This window comes from Rhincodon typus, unplaced genomic scaffold, assembly GCF_021869965.1.
Source record: "Rhincodon typus isolate 14 unplaced genomic scaffold, sRhiTyp1.1 hic_rhity00002207, whole genome shotgun sequence".
Taxonomy (NCBI): Eukaryota; Metazoa; Chordata; class Chondrichthyes; order Orectolobiformes; family Rhincodontidae; genus Rhincodon; species Rhincodon typus.
This window is the reverse complement of record NW_025967845.1, coordinates 2,296-25,000: the sequence shown is the minus strand read 5'-3', so window position 1 is coordinate 25,000 and position 22,705 is coordinate 2,296. Positions and strand designations below refer to the sequence as shown.

The 22,705-nt window shown below is 40.6% G+C and overlaps 1 protein-coding gene across 1 annotated transcript; it reads left to right on the top strand.

Moving 5' to 3' along the window:
- Positions 1-3,773: 3,773 nt before the first annotated feature.
- On the top strand, positions 3,774-22,273 carry LOC109935224 (S-adenosylmethionine sensor upstream of mTORC1-like; the record flags this gene model as incomplete). Its single annotated transcript, XM_048593012.1, has 2 exons — positions 3,774-3,968; positions 22,132-22,273. Coding segments are annotated over exons 1-2 (323 nt in total), but the record flags the coding sequence as incomplete, so codon positions are not given.
- Between the last annotated feature and the right edge of the window lie 432 nt (positions 22,274-22,705).

The following is a 22,705-nucleotide window of genomic DNA, read 5'->3' as shown; positions in this document are numbered from 1 at the left end:
ATGGAGCACAGACCCATCCATTACCTTTTAGCTGAGGTAATTAACATTTTTGTTCTGAACAAGGGTCATACCAGACTCAAAATGTTAACTCTTATTTTTCTGCATGGATGCTGCCAGGCCTGCTGATTTTCTCCAGCATTCATTGTATTTGTTTCAGATTTCCAGCATCCACAGAATTTTGCTTTTATTATTTTGCTATTAATTAACTTATAACTGTCTCAGCTATTAACTTGAATGGCTCTCATTCTTCCATGTTTTAGGAACAACTGTTCACATCTCCAAGGAAGCCACTGTCAATGAGTTTCTGTTTTGCCTTGAAAATGTTCATTGAATTTCCAGAGGTCTCGTATGACTCTTCTGACATATGTCCAATCTGGTGCCAATTGCCGTTAAATTGATAAGGGAAGTCATATGTCTTCTGGGAGCATTACGTAAGACATGTCCATTAAAGACAAATATATAACATTGCAACTACAAATTCATACAAATGGAAATGTGGGCATTCTGCACCTTTCACCTGTCAAGTGTATGTTCAAATGCATTATATATCATGGAATCCCTACAGTGTGGAAGCAGGCCATTTGGCCCATTGAGCCCACACATCCAAAAAGCATCCCACCCAGGTGCACCTCAACCCCGTAACCCTGCATTTCCCATGGCTAACCCCCTCTAGCCTGCACATCCCTGGACACTATGGGCAATTTAGCATGGCCAGTCCACCTAACCTGCAGGTCGTTCGACTGTGGGAGGAAACCAGAGCACCCAGAGGAAACCCAAACAGACACTGGGAGAATGTGCAATCTCCACACAGATAGTCACCCAAGGCTGGATTCAAACCTGGGTCCCTGGTTCTGTGAGGCGGCAGTGCTAACCACTGTGGCACCATGCCACCTTGTGCATTTGAGTACCCAATATTAGAATAGCAAAATTTTAAAAGCCTCTCTGCCTTAATTACTATACAGTATTAAGGTTTCCTAACATTTGTGTATCCAGGACAGTTTATGGAACTGTAAATGTGAAACTATAAATATCTTTAAATATTATGGGAATCTGTATTTCCAGTGTAGCAGGTACATAAATTGTAAATAGATTATGCATTGGGCGCTTCTACTTATCTTTACATTCCAATTTGTCTCTTACTAAGTCTCAACTCACAAATTATTAGAACAACATTAACCCACAATGTGATTTCCTTGGGGCTGCTCAATCATTTTGTCATGAAAACAGATTAATAAATGTAAATTAGGTTCACTAACATGATTCAATTAGCTTTTTCTGTATTTCTGTACAATATCAACCATTAACTGCATTCTGTTTAGCATGTGATGAGTATAAAAGGATTGTGTGTTTTTCGACCTGTATGTTGCATTATATCAGTAAATATATCCAGGAGTATTTCAATCACAGAACTGACTTGATTTTTTATTGCTGAAATTAAACTCTTTTTTTCTCTGAATGGAAAAACTTTTGGGTATCGATAGATACTCAAGATAGTATACACAGTTTATCACTAAATAGTGGCTTTAAATGTCAAATTTGCCTGAGCACATGACATGCTTTGATGTTTTGTCAAGACATTAGGTGGGACCTCTATTAGTGTTACGGAAAATACTGTGAATTTAAGTTTTGCTTTTCCCAAATAACGCTCATCCCTTGCTGAGATAGGTCAAAGAATGCTCTTAAAATACTGGTTTTCAAATTTTTAATTTTAATATTCACCCCACAAAAAATCATTTAAGATGAAATCAAAAATAAACTTTATGAACAAAACAAACAAATTACCAAGGGAAATGCTTCACTACACCACCCATACACACAAGTGCTCAGGAAATTACAGAAGACAGGAGAGGAGAGGAGATAAGTTATAAATGGCAAGCTTTGGTAAATCCAGTGATGTTAAGAAAACAGTTTGTGTAGTTTACAACTTTCCAGAGTTTAGTGCCCTGTTACAGTTTCCTTGGTCAGCTGGGTCCTGTAGTATTCCTTCTGGCAGGCAAAGGTGTAGGCATCTTTAATCAAGAAACTTGGAGGCAAAGATGAAAGGCCTAAGACATAGAGCCAACTCAGCCTGGAGTCCCACTTTCCCTCTGGAGGTCACATAGCAACTGATCTGGAATCCCGGAATTATATATTTAAGAAATTCAACCAGCTCTAATTTCAGTCATGTGGCGAGGACAGAATTTTGGGTGCAGGATGGCCCATCTCATTGGGCGGTCTTCCATTTTTGCAATGGCAGAGAGCTCTCAATAGCAGTCAAAATCTAAGCCGAATGTTATTTTGTTTCCTGTATTACTTAAAACATCACAAGCAGCTTTCCCTCTCCATACTATCCGAACTCTCACAATGAGTTACAGCATAAGTGACATTCAGACTATATTTATTGGCAAAGCATGCCATGACAATTTTCTTTGAATCAAATCAAATACAAAATAGTACTTTGTGCCTGGCATCTGACAAATTGACAACAAAACTCGTTGAGTTCCTGTAAAAAATGAACTTGACTATAGTCCTTCAGGAAATATGACCATTACACTCCCAACTCGCTCAATTTGGATATTGAAGAGGTTTACAGGAATTAAAGGGCAAGCCACTCACACTTGAATACCCAGCCTCTGACACAGCACATACAGCTGGTTCAGTTTGGATTGAGGATATTGAACTGAAACCAAACTGTAGCTTCCTGCATAGACAAAATGTAGTTGGTGGTTGCAACTACCCATTCTGATTAATGCTAACAGTGCAAAATCAATGGAGACAATAAGGACTGCAGATGCTGGAGGCCAGAGTCTATAGGTGAGAGGCTGGAAAAGCACAGCAGGTCAGACTACATCAGGGGAGTGAGAAAGTCAATGTTTTGGGCCGAAACCTTTCATCAGGACTTCATCAGTGCAAGATCAATTCCTCTTCTTGCTGAGGTAGGCTTGGGACCTCGATCCTTGCTTTTGCCACTGAGGCTTGGAAGATAGCAGCAAACCAGACCATGCCAGGATACCATCTTGAGGATGATGCATCAGAATGAGTAGGAACCCCAAAAGCTGCCTTGAAGGCAGAGCCCATCCTCTCCTCTAACCCAGTCTATTGCATCCAGTGCTCTTGATATAGTCTTCCCTATGTTGGTGAGACAAAACATAGACTAGATGACCATTTTGCCAAGTTTCTCATCTTTCCCTGGCCTGTAACAGCCAACCTAACCTCCAGGTCACCGCCCATTTCAACTCCCTGCCCCACTCGCCCTCCAGCATGCCTGTGCTCGGCCTGCTCCCGTGTCGCAGCGACTCGCAACGCAAATTTGAAGAACAACACCCTATCTTCCTCCTGGGTGCCCTACAGCCCGGAGGACTCAACATTTGAGTTCTCCAATTTCAAATAACCTTTGCAACGATCCCTGGGCTCCCTTTCCAGCTCCACCTGCTCCCTTCCATTCCACCTTATGACCCCTCCCATTCGGCCACCAACCCTATCATCGACTAACTTGGTCGTACCGAGTACCAGTGTACACCTATCACCACCATTCCGCCTCCACCCCCTCTTTTAACCTGCAGCCCCCCCCCCGACATCCAAGTCCTGAAGAAGGGTAATACCCAAATCATTGACAGCTCCTTTCCTCCAGATGCTGCCTGGTTTGCCATGCTCTTCCAGCCTCCTGTCTGTCTCCCCTGAGACCAGCACGTTTCAGCCCCTCTGACGTCACCGTCAGTCGGGGCGCCTCAGCCAATGGACTGCGTGTGGGCGGGGCCTGAGCCGAGCATTGCCGAACGTTGCCGAGCGGAGCCGATCGGGTATTAGCATGGAGGAGGCCGATGGCTACCTTGGTGTCCGTCTTGTACAGAGGGCTACAGGGCCAGGGCTCGTCGGTAAACAGGAGGCGGCGGCCTCGGCCTCGGAAGGTGACCGGAAGAGGGAGCAGGAGAAACTCTCCGGTGTAGTGAAGAATGTCCACAGGAAACTGCGCAAGAAATATCGAGAAGGTGATAATGAAGAGGAGGGAGAGGGGGGTGGGGTGGAGGAAGGGAGTGAGCCCACTCCCCTCTCCCGGCTGAAGAGTTTCGGGGGGGTTGAGCTGGTGAGTGGGTTATTTCCCCCCCGCTCACTGTACTGCTTCACTGGAGAGTACAACAACCGTAGCTCGACAGATCACCGATTTCTAATTTGGTTTACTGTCATTCGGTTATCTTTCAGTCTGTGTATTAATCCTCCTATTTGTGTTCTACAAACAAAAACAAGTGCTCGCCTTTACAGGGAGTGTTATACTGGACTCGACCTTTGTTTTTCCTCTCTGCAGAGGCTGCCAGGCATGCTAAGTTTCCCCAGCACTCCTTTTTATTTCACATTCTAGCGTCCGTAGTACTTTGCTTTTACACTTTCTTTTGTATTTTTTGAGGTGATCTTTTTTTTAATTTTGTGACCCTTAAGAGAGTAATGATTACCATTAGTTTGCTTGCCTGGTAAATATTTTTCCTGTGCATGTGGTGATGTAATTTTTTTATAAAGTGAGTAATGGGCATTCGCAAGTTATCGTTATATTTTACCCTCTCCATTTATTCTTACCGCATTTATAGAGAAATAAGCGGTGTGCTCCAGAAGTTTGAATTATTTTGATGTCTATGCCCGTTAGCTGAATCTGTCTTAAAACGCTGTGTGAATTTCTAACTCACTATATTCAGATTGCAAAACACCAACGACAGTGATTAATTTTGAACACTGCCTGAATCTACCATCTACCTGATGGTAATATGAATAGAATAGAATCCCTACAGTGTAGAAACAGGCCCTTCAGCCCAACAAGTTCACAGCAAACCTCAGAGCATCCCACCCAGACTCATCCCCCTAAAACCCACCTAATCTACACATCCCTATGGGCAATTTAGCATGGCCAATTCACCTAGCCTGCACATCTTTGGACTGTGGGAGGAAACTGGACCACCCGGAGGAAACCCACGCAGACACGGGGAGAATGTACAAACTCCACACAGACAGTTGCCCGAGGCTGGAATCGAACCCGGGTCCCTGGCACTGTGAGGCAGCAGTGCTAACCACTGAGCCACCATGCTGCCCTAATTTGGTTGTGTTATTTATGCTAGAGAGACCCAAAAAATTGTTATTATCTGATATCAGAATGGGAAAATATCATAAATATACTTCAGTTGTGAAATGCATTTGATGGTGGTATGCTACACAATACATGTTCTCAGGACTAATAGGAAAAGGTATATTGGTTCAGAAGTAGCAGTCGCCTCTTATCTCTGGGGTGGAGTACAAGTTGATATAAGCAGTATTGTGAAAGCTTTAAAATAGGAAGCATTTCTGGCTCCCAGGATCCCTACCTGGATGTTGTGTAGACCTAATGATACACAGGCTGGTAAAATTGTGGAGCTTGGATGCATCTGGATCTTTAAGAAGGTTAGCTGTACATTGAGCTATACTAGCTGTTTATAAAGAAAACACACGGTTGTGTAGACCAATTATGAAATAAAGTCATTAGATAAAAATTTGAAACACAGCATGGTAATTATATTTGTATTTATAAACATGAAACATTGCTGTAGTATATTGCTGTACTAGTATATGTTGAATTTGCTTTTTGAGAACAACAGTTGTTAAATCTAACCCAAATAATGGTTCTGTTGAAACACTTTGTATTTGTGAGAGGACTCGGCAAGTATTTTATGCAAAAACACTTCTTACATTGGAAATAGGCTATTTGGCCCCTTGTCATTTAATAAGAATGTAGCTGATCTGAATGTAAGCCTTAACTTCAACTTCCAGCCTGACCCTTTTTAAAACAAAATGTCTGATTCGGTCTTGAATATATTTAGGACAGCCTCCATTGCTGCCTAGATTAGTAAATTCCAAAGATTAATAATTCTCAAAGAAGAATTTCCTATTCGTCTCATTCTGAACCGGAGACTCCTTATTTTAAAAATGTGCCAATTGGTTCTAGATTGCTCATCAAAGGGAAACGTTCTCTCAGTATCTACCTTGTTAAGCTTGCTTGCAACTTTGTATGTTTCAATGGTATCACCTTTCAATCTTCTAAACTCCAATGAGTATGGACTTGAACTTCTCTGCCTTTCCTCATAAAACAATCTGTTCATCCTAGGGATCAGTACAGCAAACCTTCTCCCTTCTATGGAATAGTCTAATTGTGATCTCACCATAGCCCTATGCAACTGTAACAAAACTTCATAACTTTCATACTTCACCCCTTTGCAAAGTATGCACTATTCTATTTGCCTTCCTAATTCTTGCTGTACCGAATGCCAGTGTTTTATGTTTCATGTACGAGGATGCCCCAATCTCTCTGTACCACACTATTCTCTCTCTATTTAAGTAATATTCTCTTCCTTCCACTGTGGAAAAGCTCACATTGTGCGATACACGTGGTACTTTCATCCAAGTCAATAACAAGTTTGTAAGTACTTCAGGCTCCAGTATTGATCCCTGTCCCACACAAACTGTTACAGTTTGCCATCTGAAAATGATCTATTTATCCTCGCTCTCTGTTAATTTATCAACCTTGTAAATGTGTTAATATCTTGCCCCAAATTCCATGAACACTTAATTTATGTGGTAACCTTTTATGTGGCACCATATTTGACGCCTTTTGGAAGTCTAATACACTACATCTACTAGTTCCCCTTTATGCAACCTGCTTGTTCTATTTTGGTGTACATCAGTAATTTCTCAATGAATTGTTGCATGTTAAAGAGACAATTGGTTTGTTGAAAAATCATGTTGGCAGGTGTTGAATTGATAGTGGAATTAAAACAAGTAATCATAATTCCTAGCAGTTAAAGATGATAAATAAGATTTAACTGCACTGTATATTTTTGTGTTAAAGTTCATAGATCATACTTTCTTAGGTTGTTAATTAAATGCTTAGTCACAAAGATATGATTGAGTTTTATGAAGTGATGAATTGGGCTTCTTATGGTCTCTTTGTTCGATATCTAATTTGTGGGATGTTCTCTTTGTTCTTAACTCCATTGCGCATTTACTTTTGTGTGGTTGTCACCAACTCTTGCTACAATGAGAGGTGGAATTCAAGAATCTGCTCAAGATGTCAAGACAATTCCCTTGCTGAAAGGCAGATGCGCACACATTCAGTTGTTTGTCTATGTCAAAATGGTTTTGGTGTACATTACAGAAGGTAAATTTTATTGCTCATTTCTTGTGCACGTGCTATTTGGTAATTCCAGCATTCTAAACAGACACTGCATGTTCAGCACAAGGTCTTACTTAACTATTAAACATAGTGAATAGGTCAATTTGAGATTCTTTGTGATACTTGAAAAGGTGTAGCATTGAAGTCTTCCATTTGCAGTCTTAAGGTTTTCACATATTTGGTAATCCCATTTTGAGATCACTTTGAGCAACAAATCTGCAAACCTGCAATCTTAACATCGTCCAAATTTGAGGGGATCAGGAGGGTTGCTCAACAATAATCCAACAGCATGTTTTGTAGCACTGAATGATGGAAATAACTTACTTGGATTAGAACAACCAATTAATTTGACTGCATTTTTAGCTGTTGAATTTTGACTTGTTAGAAAGGGGAACAATGTTATTTTGACAATCATTGTTGTGGTGGAATTGACAGATACTTCATTGTAAAATTGAAGTCAGTTAAAAATGGAAAATTCCAACAGTGATGATTATGTTAATTATGCTGTAGTCATGTTTTGCAAGTGGTTCGGAATAGACAACTGACGTCTCTTTAGTCAGCTACTCTTTGATGAATAATTAGTTGTCTAGTCCATATATCTTCAAGGAACTGTATACTTGGAGCTAGAATGAAGGATTACAAAAAAACCGTGGAGGATATTTGTAATGTTGCTTTTTCAAAGGACAAGGTCTTTGTTTTTCCAAAGTGCCAGTCATTATTCAGTGGGAGCACCCTTCTCCTCTAATCAGATTGTAGATTCAAGACCTGCTCCAGAAACTTTTATGTAAAATCTAGATGGATACTCCGGTGCACTGCTTAAGAAATGCAATCTTTTAGATAAGGTATGAAATCAAAGTAGTTTTTACCTCTGAGATAGACGTGAAAGATTCCATGACATTATTTTGAAGATTAGTAGAGGGGTTTCCTCAGTGTTCTGAAAAATGTTTATCCTCAACCAGTAGCATGAATATAGATTATCAGATTATTATCCTATTGCTGTTTCGTTGGATACTTCTGCACTGCATTTAGTTGCCAAACTTTTGACATTACAAGAAAATCTTTTTAGGCAGTCCCTTGGGATAACAACATAAGAAATAGAAGCAAGAGTAGACCATTCTGCACAGCAAGCTTGCCCGACCATTCAGTCAGCTCCTCGTAGCCCTCATCTGCCCAATTATTTCAAAAATCTATCTGCCTTCTCTTTTAAACATTTTCAGCGAACTAGCCTCCTCAGTTCCCTGTGAGTAGACAATGCTAGAATTCGCTACTTCTGCCTTACCCTAGAAGATCCCTTTGATTCAGTGCTGGATTTAAACTACCGTGAGGGACCGTGTGGACTGATTTGTTTTTCCCCAATGTTAGTGGTGATGCATGTGTTTTACCACTAACTGCAAAGGATGGTCCCATTGTGAATTTCCTGATGTATGCATCTTTGTCAGTAGTATTTAGCATTTGTCCCACTAATATCAACCTAACTGGTATATGGTTCCAATTTTTTTCCTCACTTTCTTTACTTACCCATCATTTTTGCCTTCTAATGGGAACGTTCTAGAATATGGGAAATTCTGGAAGATCAAAACACATGGATGTGCTCTTTTGAAACCCTGAAGCGTAGGCTGTGAGATCCTATGGGTAGTCTGACATTTGGTCCTGTTAATTTCTAAAGAACTTTAATATTAGTTATTTATAATTTTCTCAGTTTCATCAGACCCTTGTTTCTCCATAACCTTCAGTATGTTCATTGTAACGCATTTTCTTTAATAACTCTACTGTTTCCTCATTCATCATTATAATTTCTCCAGTCTCTGCCTCTACTTTTGTTAATTTCTTCCTTCTACATGCGTGTTAAAACTGTTATTGTCTGTTTTTGCGTCTTGCTCATTTACTCTCATTTTCAGTCCTTTTATCACTTTCTTGATCATCCTTTGCTGATTATTAAAATTTTTTAAAAATGCCTTTTCAATTCTAGATGGTACTCTTAGCCATAGCTGTACTAATGTTTTAGTGGGCTTTTTGTTCATAGAGGAAATGTGTCCATTCATAATTGTGAATTAATTCATTAGGCAAATATTCACTTAGGTGCCAAGCACTACAGCATGTTACTTGAATGGTTATTGAAACGTTGTTTGTTTGCAGAACTCTTTCTGCAGATATCTGAATTAGCATTTTAAAAAATGTCATTCCCTTCACAGAATTTTTTTTCATCTTGACTAATTGCTGCTCAACGATTTCATGGCCTGTAGTGTAGGCAAAGCATCTCTTAGCAACAGTTTAAACTTTCAGCACAATGTATGGAGATGATTTTAGAACTGTATCAATAAGAAAATTCCATTGACATGTTGCATTGTACACTGTAGGTATTTGAGTTACCGTAGCCAGTGTGCATTTGATGGTACAGACCTCTCTTATATGATTTTTGCCCTTCTGGATTTTCATGTGATACTTCATGGTTTGTATGGGGCAGCATAGTGGCTCGGTGGTTGGCACAGCTGCCTCACAGCACCAGTGACCCGAGGTCAATTCCACCCTTGGATGACTGTGTGGAGTTTACACATTATCCCTGTGTCTGCGTGGATTTCCTCTGGGCGCTGTGGTTTCCTTTCACAGTCCAAAGATGCGCAGATTAGGTGGATTGACCATTCTAAATTGCCCCATAGTGTTCGGGATGTGTAGATTAGGTGTCTTAGCCATGGGAAATGCAGGGTTACAGGGACGGGATTGGGGGGGTGGGGGGAGGATGGGTCTGGGTGGGATGCTCTTCAGAGAGCCGGTGTGGACTTGTTGGGCCAAATGGCCTGTTTCCACACTGTGGGGATTCTCTGGCTATTGCTGCAAAGTACTCAAACAACTAGAAGCTGATTGTTTAATTTGAAAGGGTTCCTGAATTTAAAACTTGGGTTATTGGTGCTGCTGAAGTTCCAAGAATTGAATTTGACATTTCAGTAAGCAGTTAGAATACCTCAAATCCATCTGTCTGAAAACTGGACACTTGTACATCAATAAGTAACGTGCCTGGATAATTTGGCTAGGCCCCGCCTTGATATGGTTACATCAGACTAGTTACTCGCTTCACCATTTTGATCAATGCTGTATCCCACACCCTAAGTCACCTTTGATTCCTTCCAACCTATCTTGGCTTGATCTGTCAATGGCTTGCAACACGTGGCTTGAAACTTGGAAATATCCAAAATCTAATATGACCTCCGTCCTAAGGATTTGCGGTATTGTTCTTGTAATGCTAAAGATTTTGGTCACTTCTGTACGTTGAAGTTTGTATGCTCCTACTGGGTCACAAAATCAAAGAAATCAACTGGTATGTTTTAATTGGATCCAGAGTTAAAATCATACACTTATTTGTGAAAGTGTTTACAGTAGAAATACTCGTACTTTAGAAATTCAGTTTTGCAACCTTGTTTGTCAAACCAGGAGAAGATAACTTCTAAAATAGACTTTTCAGGTTGAAATTGTTAGATTTAAGCACAGGAAAAAAGTCAACGCAATTTGATTTGTAGTACTGGAAAGGAGATGCGTGTATTGTACAGTAAAACACCAATTACATTTTATTTGCACATTGCACAAACACTTGGGCCTTGTAATTAGAGCAAAATCAGAGAAAAAACTGTACTGTGCTGTTTGTTTACCACAGCACAACAATTGCAGGGAGCTTAAATTGAAGAGCCTGGACTTTTGCAAGTTTCCTGCTGAAATTTTGTTGTTCAACCATACTTTGATAAGTTCTTTTTTTCCATGCACTTCTCTCAATTCAACTTTTAAAGTTGTTATGTCTGAGGATGGTAGAATGAACTGTCACACTTACTCACATTACTCCACGGATCACAACACAAATGAAGAATATATTTCCCAGTTACCACAATAGCTAATTAAATACCTTATCTGTATCAAGTTTTAAATGAAAAAAATCTATCAACCAGGTTTCTTTAAATGCAATTATTGGTTTATTGTCAAAACAAGACTTCATCATGAACTAGTAATAACTAGTTAATGTACACAGTTGATGATGTGGAAGTTTAATAACCCAACTTTTAAATAACCCAAAGTGTGTGCATGAATATACATCCACTCACACGAAGTAAGAGATTGCTGTCTGCAGAAGTTCACTTTTTCTAAAAAAACAAACTTCTGGCCATTCAAGAAAGCAAAAAAGGATAAAGCATAGAATGTTCCGAATTCTGTCTCTTCGATGTTCTGTCACATGGTCAAGTCACTCATCAATCAAAGTTGTCAAAGGAGTCTTGGCAGACACAGTTTGCTCAGGAAATATGACATTGAGAAGTTCTTTCAGTCACTCAAAGCAGCAAGTAGTTTCACTCTGAATTCAATGAAAGCTATTTTTTTCAGACATAGGAGAGATCAGCTGGGCAGCCCTACCTCTAAGGCTCCTTGTCCCCAACTAACCAAAGCACATTCCATCCAGTAATTGAACCAGTAGTGGTCTACAGCAGAACAAGCAGTTATCACCAGTTGTGCAATTTTGTTTTTTGTTTGGTTTTGAGGAAACCTTGTTGTAAAAAGTGCTCTATCCACAGTGATGCTTCAGTTTTTTTTTCATAAATTAAGAAGACTCTGGCTACTTCCACAAAACTTGAAATAAATCATTTTTTCATAATCCTTCAAAAGTTAATTTATCAAAATATAAAGTGTCTTCATAAAGTTATAAATCAGTTTATGCATATCTGATAAGCATTGTGACAGTTATGTTAGCCATTAAGTGTTATAACTTTAACGATGATCATTTGAGCTCTAGATATGAAGTCACTAAATGTTGTATTCCAGTGTTTCTCCTTCACCCTGTTTCCATGAAGGCTATCCATGTATCATGATCAAAGAAACAGAAGAGACCACTTTGCCCCTAAAGTTTGTTATAAGAGTCAGTAGGATCGTATGGCTTATATCCCACTGGATAACAAAATTTTATCAGTCTCAGATTAAAATTAATAATTAGTATAGCATAAATTGCCACTTCTGGAATACTGTTCCAAACATTGTGTGTTGAAATCCTTTCCTGTAAGGTCTGTCATTATATCCTCTCGTCCTGGACACAGACTAGGAAATTTGTTTGTTTACATCAACTTGGTTATTTGTTATCCTTAATATCTTGGAAAATTTAATCACATTACCCCTTTAAGCTACTAAATTTCAGGGAATACACCCTTAGTTTGTGCAATCTTTCTTTGTAGTTTAACTGTTCTAATCCATGTATCATTCTGCTAAACCTACACTACACTATCTCTAGAAGTGTATATCTTTCCTGAAGTGTGTTGCATGTGTAAAGCTAGACAGCTGCCTTTGGGAGGATGGAGTGGTGGTTGGAGATGCATGGTCATTTAGAGGACATTGTGTGACACTACTACGTGTTCCGTTATGTGTTTTTGCTTTGAAGAGACAGTTTTGAGACAGAGGTACTGAGCTGTCTGCTCCAAGCCAGTAGAGTAAACAGCTTGTGATGTCGCTGGGTATTTGTTTTACAGTTAGACAATTGAAGCATGAAAGAGTGTCAGAACCAGGGTTTTAGTTGAACTTTTCAGTAGTTGTTGGGGTTTTCGAAGTTGGCTGTAGAAGCAGTTTCATCTCTCTCAACCGCAGCATAAAGCTGAAGTTACAAAAACAAAGTTGCTGGAAAAGCTCAGCAGGTCTGGCAGCATCTGTGGAGGAGAAAACAGAGTTAACATTTCGGGTCCGGTGACCCTTCCTCAATGGTTGCTCCTGTTCTGCTTGGTCACTTTCCTTTCCTTGGTTCTCGCTCTCTGAACTCTGAAAGTTGCCCACCAGCACTTATTTGCTGTTCTGAGGAAAGGTCACTGGACCTAGTAACCCTCAGATGAAAGCTGATGTTCCCTCTCTTTGCCAGAACTTTCTCTTGGCATTCTTTTCTCCTGGACTGGAGAAACATCGCATGTGAGACAACCTATTTTACCGAATTTGCCTTTGTCAAGGGTGTGTCTATGGGATGTTACAATATTGGAACAATTTGTTGTGTAGTTAAATCTATTATTCTATCAAGTTTTGCAATAGAGCTAAAGTTAAACCGATTCTTCTTTCATTTGTTTGTATTTTAACTGGGAGTACAAATAAAGTGTGTTTTGCTTAAAGCTGAGTAGTGTGACCAATTGAATTACATCTGGAACACAGGACCTTACACTTGTTTTAAATAAGATAAAAGTTAGGGTCCAGGCTACCACCTCAATATATTTGAAGAGGGTTTGGTCTGGTCCATAAAAATTGTCATCACCTACCACCAAAAATGCCAAACACATGAATGAGGATTTCAGTGGCAAGTGGATTTATATATGGGGGGATTTGGACGACATCATGCACATGGATGCTTGTCATCTGTTTGTAGGATCAGAAGCTTAGCTTGATGTTGAATGGGTTTCTGAGGTTGTGAAAGGTCTGATTTTAGCTAGAGATAGTGACTGAAGAGGGATATGAAAACATTAATGATGGCACAGTTAGTTAGGGCCAGAAGCTAACAGCTCAGATCTCTCCAACATAAAGCTGGAGGGAAAGAAAAAGCAGCTTATCCAATGCTGGATATCAAACAGTCTTACAACATGAGGTTGTAAGAGAAAGAGTTATGATGATCCCAGACCAGGTCACCAACTTGGCTGTGATCCTGGATGAGACTAGCAAATCATTGCTATTAACATGTTTGGGGAACCAGTAACTCTTAGTTTTAAAATAGACAAAGGTGAGTTCCAGAGAATAAAGCCACAAGTTTCCACTATTTTGAGCAAATAACAGTAAGCTTATAAGCTAGAACAATATTACAGTCTCCAATACATGTAAAACTTTCTCCTAGTACCCAAAATTAACATGTAACTAACATGGGTGTTGCAGTATTTTGTGATTTAACACCCCATAGCATACATCACCTAATGAATGTGATCATGACAGATCCCACAGATTTGTTCGTAACCCTCAGATGTTATTGACATGATGGGTCATCAAATTTTAATAAACTTTTACAAGGGTTTTCAATTCTTCACTTTTGATCTGACCTGAAATTCTCTAGCTCGAGCCATTCCATCATGGCCTGCCTCAATGATTGCTCCTGTTCTGCTTGATCACCTTCCTTTCCTGGGTTCTCGCTGTCTGGACTCTGAAAGTTGCCCACCGGCACTTGTTTGCTGTTCTGAGGAAAGGTCACGACCTGAAACGTTAACTCTCATTTTTTCTTCACAGATGCTGCCAGACCTGCTGAGCTTTTCCAGCAACATCTGTGTTTGTTCCTGATTTACAGCATCCTCAATTCTTTTGGTTTTTTAGTACTTGTTTGCTGACTCCTGACTCTGACAAGCTAACGTTTGCCCCTGGCGACTCATCTAGCTCGATTGTACCAAGCAACTGCTGCATGTGACTCTGAACTTTCACTGTCAGCTGCATTTAAGAATTAATGCTTGCAGGCATCCTCGGAATGCCTCACAAGCTAGCCACAGCAAGCTTAATCTTGTGCCTTTACCTGGGACTTAGCTACACCGAATTGTTCAACTCCACTTGACTCCATCCCTGTCAGACAGCTAAAAGTCATGAAGTATGTCCTGTCTTTGTCTTGTTCTTCAATTATCTGTGACCCTAGAACTGCTTTTCCATGACCCCTTAGCAGTGTTGAGTGAGCTGTTGAAAACATTGCACTAAACCGCAGCCCTATTACAGTCCAGAATTGAATGTTGCCACTTGACCACTCTTGGAACACTCTGTAACATTTAATGATACAATGTCCCCATTTTCACAATGCTGGCTTTCAGCACTAAGAATGCTTACTTACCACTGCTGCTGTTTTCAAGGGCAACTCGGACCAGGTAATAAATGTTGGCACAACCAGTGATGCCCACATTGCATGAATGAATTAATAAAAAGGAAGGAATTATCTCAGTTGAAAACCACCACAAGTCTAAAAGCTGATCCCTTCGTTTTCAATAGCAGTATTTAAAATAAGAAAGAGAATATATATCCCTGGGCATTGCTGAATTTACAGTTTATAAAGATTGGTAGAGCCAAACGGTCATGATTGGAAAGCTAGGAGTGCAATTAAATGAGTGGGTATGACTGAAATCGATCACAGGTTCGCAACAATGGCGGGGGGGTGGTCACCTGCCTCGTTTGCAGAAATCAGGCAAAAGAGGTCAGTTCAACATTTGCAAAGCATGATGGTAATGACTGATGAGAGCTGTTTTGCTACTCGCGGTGAGTGTTAACTAAGTATCGATTTTTAGAATAATTCTGAAACAAATATTGATGTTCAAGGACTTTGTGGTTAAAAAAGATCTTGCAAAGAAAGTGTGAGTACATTGGAATTTTAAAATTACAGTGCAAGTGTTTTTGAAAATTCATTTACAAATCACCTTGGATTAAAGAAAAGAATGTTCAGAATATTTTGAATGTAATTGAAGTAAAAAGGAGCATGAGCATATTTAACTTAGTGACCGTGCCAGAGAAATCGGCTGCAGAATGTACAGCCACTGCTTGGGTTGCAAACAGGTTCTGTTGTGGAGTCTGTTCACAAGTTGATTTGTGTACAAGTCAAAACACAATGCAGGACAATGTAAAGCAGCTGCTCGTAAGTTCAGTAAATGATCAAATAAAATTATAACCTTCCATGGAATTGCAATTTAAGTATCAGCTTTGGAAGTTGGATGTTTGTAAATTGGGGACCCCCTGCAAACTCTCACCAGTGTGTCTTTTCACATAGTTCCTCCAGGATCTAGCTTTAAGTTGACTACAAATCGTGGCTGTTATATGTAAACTATGCTTGAACAATATCATAATTTAGGTGAGGTGGGAGATCATTAAACTGATTGTAAAATGATTGCTGAAGCAGTTAAGCAACACCAGTGTGATGCAGTGTATTTTGAAGGAGCTAGTTAAATCTAAACAAGACACCATGAGACGTACTAGCTCTGTATCCTCATTGCCAGAACTGGCAGTTCTGAAGAAGGGTCACTGGTCCCAAAATGTTAACTCTGATTTCTCTCCACAGATACTGCCAGACTTGTTGAGATTTTCCAGTAATTTCTACTTTTGTTTATTAGAAATTTCTTGATTTGAACATGAGCAAACTGTACAAGTTGCCATCTGTTTCATTGGAGAAATGATGACAAAGCTAACTCAACTCTGATTCACAAGCAGAGTGAATGTTAAAAATGCTTAACCTATTTGTTTTGTATTTATACTACAAATTTATTTGACCATTTTACTTGCGGGCAGTTAAAATCCTGTCACTGACAAAGGGGAAATGAGAGTGTATTTAAATAATGATTGTTTATCCCTCTAAAGCCTGAGACGGAGAGGTATTATTTCACTTCCTCCTTTCTTATTTTGCTCATGACTCTTACTGAGGAAGGCTGAAGGCTGTTGCTGAAACCTGGCTTTTGCATTCCATTTTTTTAAAAAAATAAACTCAGTAAAATCCAGTGAGGCAAAATCAAAGCTGGGGTTTATTACGAACACGCTTGAAGCGCATGAAAGTGCTTTGCTACTCTAATTACGTATAGAGCACTCAGAAAATTGAGCAGAACTGGAGAGGCGATAGGTTGTAAAGTACACATTTGGTAATCCGGAGATGCTAAAGAGCTGTTCACAAAAGGCACAACTTCCTGGAGTTTGCTATCCAATAATTTGTTTCCTCTGTGAGTTGGGTTCAGTAGTTTTCCATCTTGCAGGCCAAGTGTATGCTTCTTTCCAGCCAGCAATGAGGAGATAGAGATTAAAGATCCAAGGTACGCTGACAACTCCGCCTGGGCTCTGCTGTTGTTCTGGAGGTCAAACAGCAACTGATTTTAGAATCCCAGCATTGTATATTTAGAAAAAGCTTCTGATTTCAATTATCTAAAATAGGCAGGCCTTTCAGCATGAAGTCTTCTTTGGCATTTCAAATGATTATGTCATGGAAAGAGAAATTTTATAAATGATCTCTTAATAAAAGAGATTTGACGTTTGTTATTGTGAACAAGCAATAGTGTTTTTAGGCAAACCTAGAATCACTTCAACATTTGTTAATTTCAGAGTTGAAACCCGTATTTGTCAATTTTATTGATTCTTTGTCAGCTTCCAGCTTCCCCTTGGAACGCTATAGAAGTTCCTGTTTTCTGTCTCTTGTGCAAGTGGTTTGGACTAGTTTGAATTTGGCTATTGTGATTGTGTGTATTGCGCTACTGTTAGGCTGTTTTTATTTTTCCCTTGGATATTAATCTTCTTTAGTTCAGCTAGTAGAATGAACAAACAAAAGCCTCTGAAGAAAATAGGACCTGGCTTTGTAATAGATAATGGCAGCCAAGTGTCATCTTTGCATTCAGGATCATGATGGAAGAGTGAGTAGTTTTAATAGATGAAAACAGGACCTGAGCGTTTTTGTTGTCCAGCCGGATCTGGCAGTGAATGGCTAAATCGGTTGTCCTCACATCCCTTCAAATCTACTGTTTAAGTGATTTTATTGAAGCAAATGTTCTGTTTGTGTCATTAGGTTTCTTAAATAGTCAATCATTTAAAAACTACAAACCATTTTAGAACTTGGAGAAAATTTTATTATTTTGTTCAGAGTCCTACATAACAGTGGGAAGCTCAAAAACATTTTCCAGTACTCCCTTGCATTGTATTCTCTCACTTCTTCATACTCTCCTTGCACTCGCTGCCATCTTTGCAGTATCTGCCCTCACCCTATGTAAAAAATATTTACGCAACTGCAGCAAACATCTGAATAACAGCTCTTTTGAAGTGAATATCCTGGAATCACTTTTTGGTAAATGGAGCCATTGTGTGCCTTCCATTGGACTATTCACTCATGTCAGTGCATCAGACTTTACCAAGTTCCCCAAGATCCTAGGAAGCCTCTGCTTTCAACACACTTTCAGGCTGAGGAAATGATCTCTCCAGTGATTGAGGTTGTTGACATTTTCCCAGCTGATACTGCTTTTCATGGTTAAGCAAGTGATGAGTCAAATATGTGACATCTTTATTTTCTCTCTGATCTCTCAATCTGCTGTAATATTCCCTTTACTGGGAACTGATGAATGTGGTTTGCTAAGTAAATGAGTTTGCTTGATTATTTCTTGCCTTCAACTGGTTATGTCTATAAGGGGTTAGAATATTCACTTTCTATATCAACAGAATACTCGACTATTTTTAGTTTAATTCACCATTTACTGCAGAATGAAGCAGTACTGAATTGAGTCGTATTTATGCCATGTCATTGCTTACAGTGAGGTGACAAAAATGTTCATTTGATGTTTCCAGTCCACAGCGTTATTAGCAGAATATTGGTTAAAGTACAGATACTTTTTTTTCTTCTTTTATATACAAGAAGCAATTATGAAAAGATCTTTTATGTTTCTTTGAGAGATGTCTTTTATTTTATTCATACTTGGGATGTAGGTGTTGCTGACAAAGCTGGCATTTATTGCCCACCCACACCAAGACCATGTGAGATACTGTAAAGAATAAGCTGAGCTAGGTTGTGAACAACAAGGTAGCAAAGGATAAAATAAAGCTTGATTCATATATTGTCTGGAGAAGCATTCTTTTCTAAAGCTGCAAAATGCTTTTCAGCATCAGGGTGGTGTGCAATCCTTTGATTTTACAGCTCATCTGAGCTCTAAATATTATGTAGAACAAAATTCTTAGCACTTCGAAAACGTCAAACGTTTAATTGTTCAGCCTGCAAATAGTTTCTGATTATATTCAGAAGAGCACCAGTGAGTGGGCTTCAATAGAAGTATAATCTGAAGAAAGTCATACTAGTCATAGGGGTTTGTTCAGAGATAGTAGGAACTGCAGATGCTGGAGAATCCGAGACAACAAGGTGCAGAGCTGAATGAACACAGCAGGCCGAGCAGAAAGGCTGACGTTTTGGGCCGAGACCCTTCATCAGAAATGGGGGAGGGGAAGGGGGTTCTGAAATAAATGGGGAGAGAGGGGGAGGCGGATAGAAGATGGATAGAGGAGAGGATAGGTGGAGAGGAAACAGACAGGTCGAAGAGGCGGGGTTGGAGCCAGTAAAGGTGAGTGTAGGTGGGGAGATAGGGAGGGGATAGATCAGTCCAGGGAGGACGGACAGGTCAAAGGGGCGGGATGAGGTTAGTAGGTAGGAGATGGGGTTGCGGGTTGAGGTGGGAGGAGGGGATAGGTGGGAGGAAGAACAGGTTAGGGAGGCAGGGACGAGCTGGACTGGTTTTGGGATGCGGTAGGGGGAGGGGAGATTTTGAAGCTTGTGAAATCCACATTGATACCATTGGGCTGCAGGGTTCCCAAGCAGAATATGAGTTGCTGTTCCTGCAACCTTCAGGTGGCATCATTGTGGCACTGCAGGAGGCCCAGGATGGACATGTCGTCTGAGGAATGGGAGGGGGAGTTGAAATGGTTCGCGACTGGGAGGTGCAGTTGTTTATTGCGAACCGAGCGTAGGTGTTCTGCAAAGTGGTCCCCGAGCCTCCGCTTGGTTTCCCCGATGTAGAGGAGGCCACAACGGGTACAGCGGATGCAGTATACCACATTGGCAGATGTGCAGGTGAACATCTGCTTGATGTGGAAAGTCTTCTTGGGGCCTGGGATGGGGGTGAGGGAGGAGGTATGGGGGCAGGTGTAGCACTTCCTGTGGTTGCAGGGAAAAGTGCCGGGTGTGGTGGGGCTGGAGGGGAGTGTGGACTGGACAAGGGAGTCACAGAGAGAGTGGTCCCTCCGGAAAGCAGGTAAGGGTGGGGAGGGAAAAATGTCTTTGGTGATGGGGTCGGATTGCAGATGGCAGAAGTGTCGGAGGATGATGCGTTGGATCCGGAGGTTGGTGGGGTGGTACGTGAGGACGAGGGGGATTCTTTTTTGGTTCTTATTGCGGGGACGGGGTGTGAGGGATGAGTTGCGGGAAATGCAGGAGACACGGTTGAGGGCGTTCTCGACCACTGAGTGGGGGGGAATTGCGGTCCTTGAAAAACGAGGACAACTGAGATGTACGGGAGTGGAATGCCTCATCCTGGGAGCAGATGCGGTGGAGGCGAAGGAATTGGGAATAGGGGATGGCATTTTTGCAGGAAGGTGGGTGGGAGGAAGTGTATTCTAGGTAGCTGTGGGAGTTGGTGGGCTTGAAATGGATATCAGTTGCCAGGTAGTTGCCCGAGATGGCGACAGAGAGGTCCAGGAAGGAGAGAGAGGTGTTAGAGATGGTCCAGGTGAACTTAAGGTTGGGGTGGAAGGTGTTGGTGAAGTGGATGAACTGTTCGAGCTCCTCGTGGGAGCATGAGGCGGCGCCGATACAGTCATCAATGTAACAGAGGAAGAGGTGGGGTTTAGGGCCAGTGGATTTCACAAGCTTCAAAATCTCCCCTCCCCCTACTGCATCCCAAAACCAGTCCAGCTCGTCCCCGCCTCCCTAACCTGTTCTTCCTCCCACCAAGCCCCACCTCCATCTCCTACCGACTAACCTCATCCCGCCCCTTTGACCTGTCCGTCCTCCCTGGACTGATCTATCCCCTGCCTAACTCCCCACCTACACTCACCTTTACTGGCTCCATCCCCGCCTCTTCGACCTGTCTGTTTCCTCTCCACCTATCCTCTCCTCTGTCCATCTTCTATCCACCTCCCCCTCTCTCCCTATTTATTTCAGAACTCCCTGCCCCGCCCCCATTTCTGATGAAGTGTCTAGGTCCGAAATGTCAGCCTTTCTGCTCCTATGATGCTGCTTGGCCTGCTGTGTTCATCCAGCTCTGCACCTTGTTTTAGGGGTTTGTTCAGTTGGTTTCTGGGTGAGATGTAAGGAATCAACAAGTAAGAATGTGTATTGCTGAAAGAATAAATGTAAAGGCAATGATCTTGTCAAAGATTTCAATTTTACACATCAATTTGGTTTAAAAGGGAAAATGATTTTGTGTTTAGTTATTTATCTCTAACTCTAAATAATTTGCGGCTTTTAGAATTTTGGCCAAAATTCCTAATGATATTTGTATCCATTTCTGTGTCATTAAAGATGTCAATGTTTGAATGATGATTCGTCATACTTTGTTTGCCAGGGCAACTAAAAATAGCAAAGCTGTGTCTTAAGAAAAGGTGGCGTAGGAGTTAAGCCACAACCAATCCATGACTTATTGGTGATAAAATCAAGTAATTAGCTGAGAGAGACAAGTTGAGTAATTATAGTTTCATAAGTTAAAATTTTATTTAGTGACAGCAGATCAGTTATTGTCAGTACATTTATGCTGCTGTATTGCACTGGCACGTACCATTAGAAATCACGATCCAGGTGTTTAGATTTAGAGACATTTCTTGTTTTCTGGTACTTGTTTTCTGATGCCTTAAACCACCACCACTCCCCCTTTTAAAAATAAAATGTCAGGTTAAAGTTTTGAAGGAGCCTGTTTAAAATGTTGACCTTGTGAAATGTTGAATGCTGGTCTTTTATCTCCACTTTAATTCCTTGCATCTCTGCATCTTTGACCTGAGTTTGGCTCTCTGTTGAAATGAAAGACCATAAGAAAGTCTTCAGTACCTGTTGGCTGCAAGCAATTATAATGGTGCTGTGCAGACCTGACCCAGTCTTTAGTGGACATTGGCCTGTAACTCATAACTGATGCCACTAGAATACCGGATTGGTAATTTCTACAAAAGGGTGATACCTTATCTGTAGGCTATACAAAACGGTCCAATGGAGGTGCTGTGCTGAGATGAGCTGAGGCACAATATTATTGGGGCAGAATAAGGGGAGTTTTATTGCGTAGCTTACTCATTGTCTTTGCACTGCTTAGAAAAGTAATTAAAGATTAATTTTCAAAGCTCAACATAGGATATTGAGATAGAATAACAGCTGAAAAATGTGAGACGTAAGCACAAGATGCTATTGTATAGTATTTACCTGAAGACATGCCGACCTTTTGGAAAATCTATTAATCAAACATGGCTTACTGTTCCCTAGGAGACTTTTTTTCATCTTCAAATGGAACTTAACTTCTTTTTGTCCCCCTCCACAGTGGGAGACTTTGACAAGATCTGGCGTGAACACTGTGAAGATGAAGAGACTTTAAGTGAATATGCAGTTGCAATGAAGAATTTGGCAGATAATTATTGGGCCAAAAACTGTGAGGGTGAAGGACGGATTGAGTGGTGTCGAAGGTATGGCTTTTAAGAAAAAACAAACTTCAGTTAATTTTTTTAACGTCAATCAAATTTGATAAGGCCAGTATTTTAACAAAGTAAAATACATTTTCTATCACTCCTCATTCAGCGTGACTTGCAAATGCAAAATTGTTTCCCTATGGGAGAAAAATATTAGTACTACTGACCCTTGCCATGACGGTATGAGCAGGAGTGAGTCAACCTGTACAGCTTGGTAAACAGAATTTCTATGAATTTTGAGGACCTGCGCATACACTTGGCATCTTATTTTCTCCTGTTTTCAGATACGAGGCCAAGTAGTGAAACGGGCTCAGCTGGAAATTGTAATTAGGCAGGGTAACTGAAAGGAAAATCAAAAAGATGAACTTTGAGCAAGTTTTTAAAATGAGCAGTGTGATTTAGGAATGCCCCTTCACACACCCCTCGCAC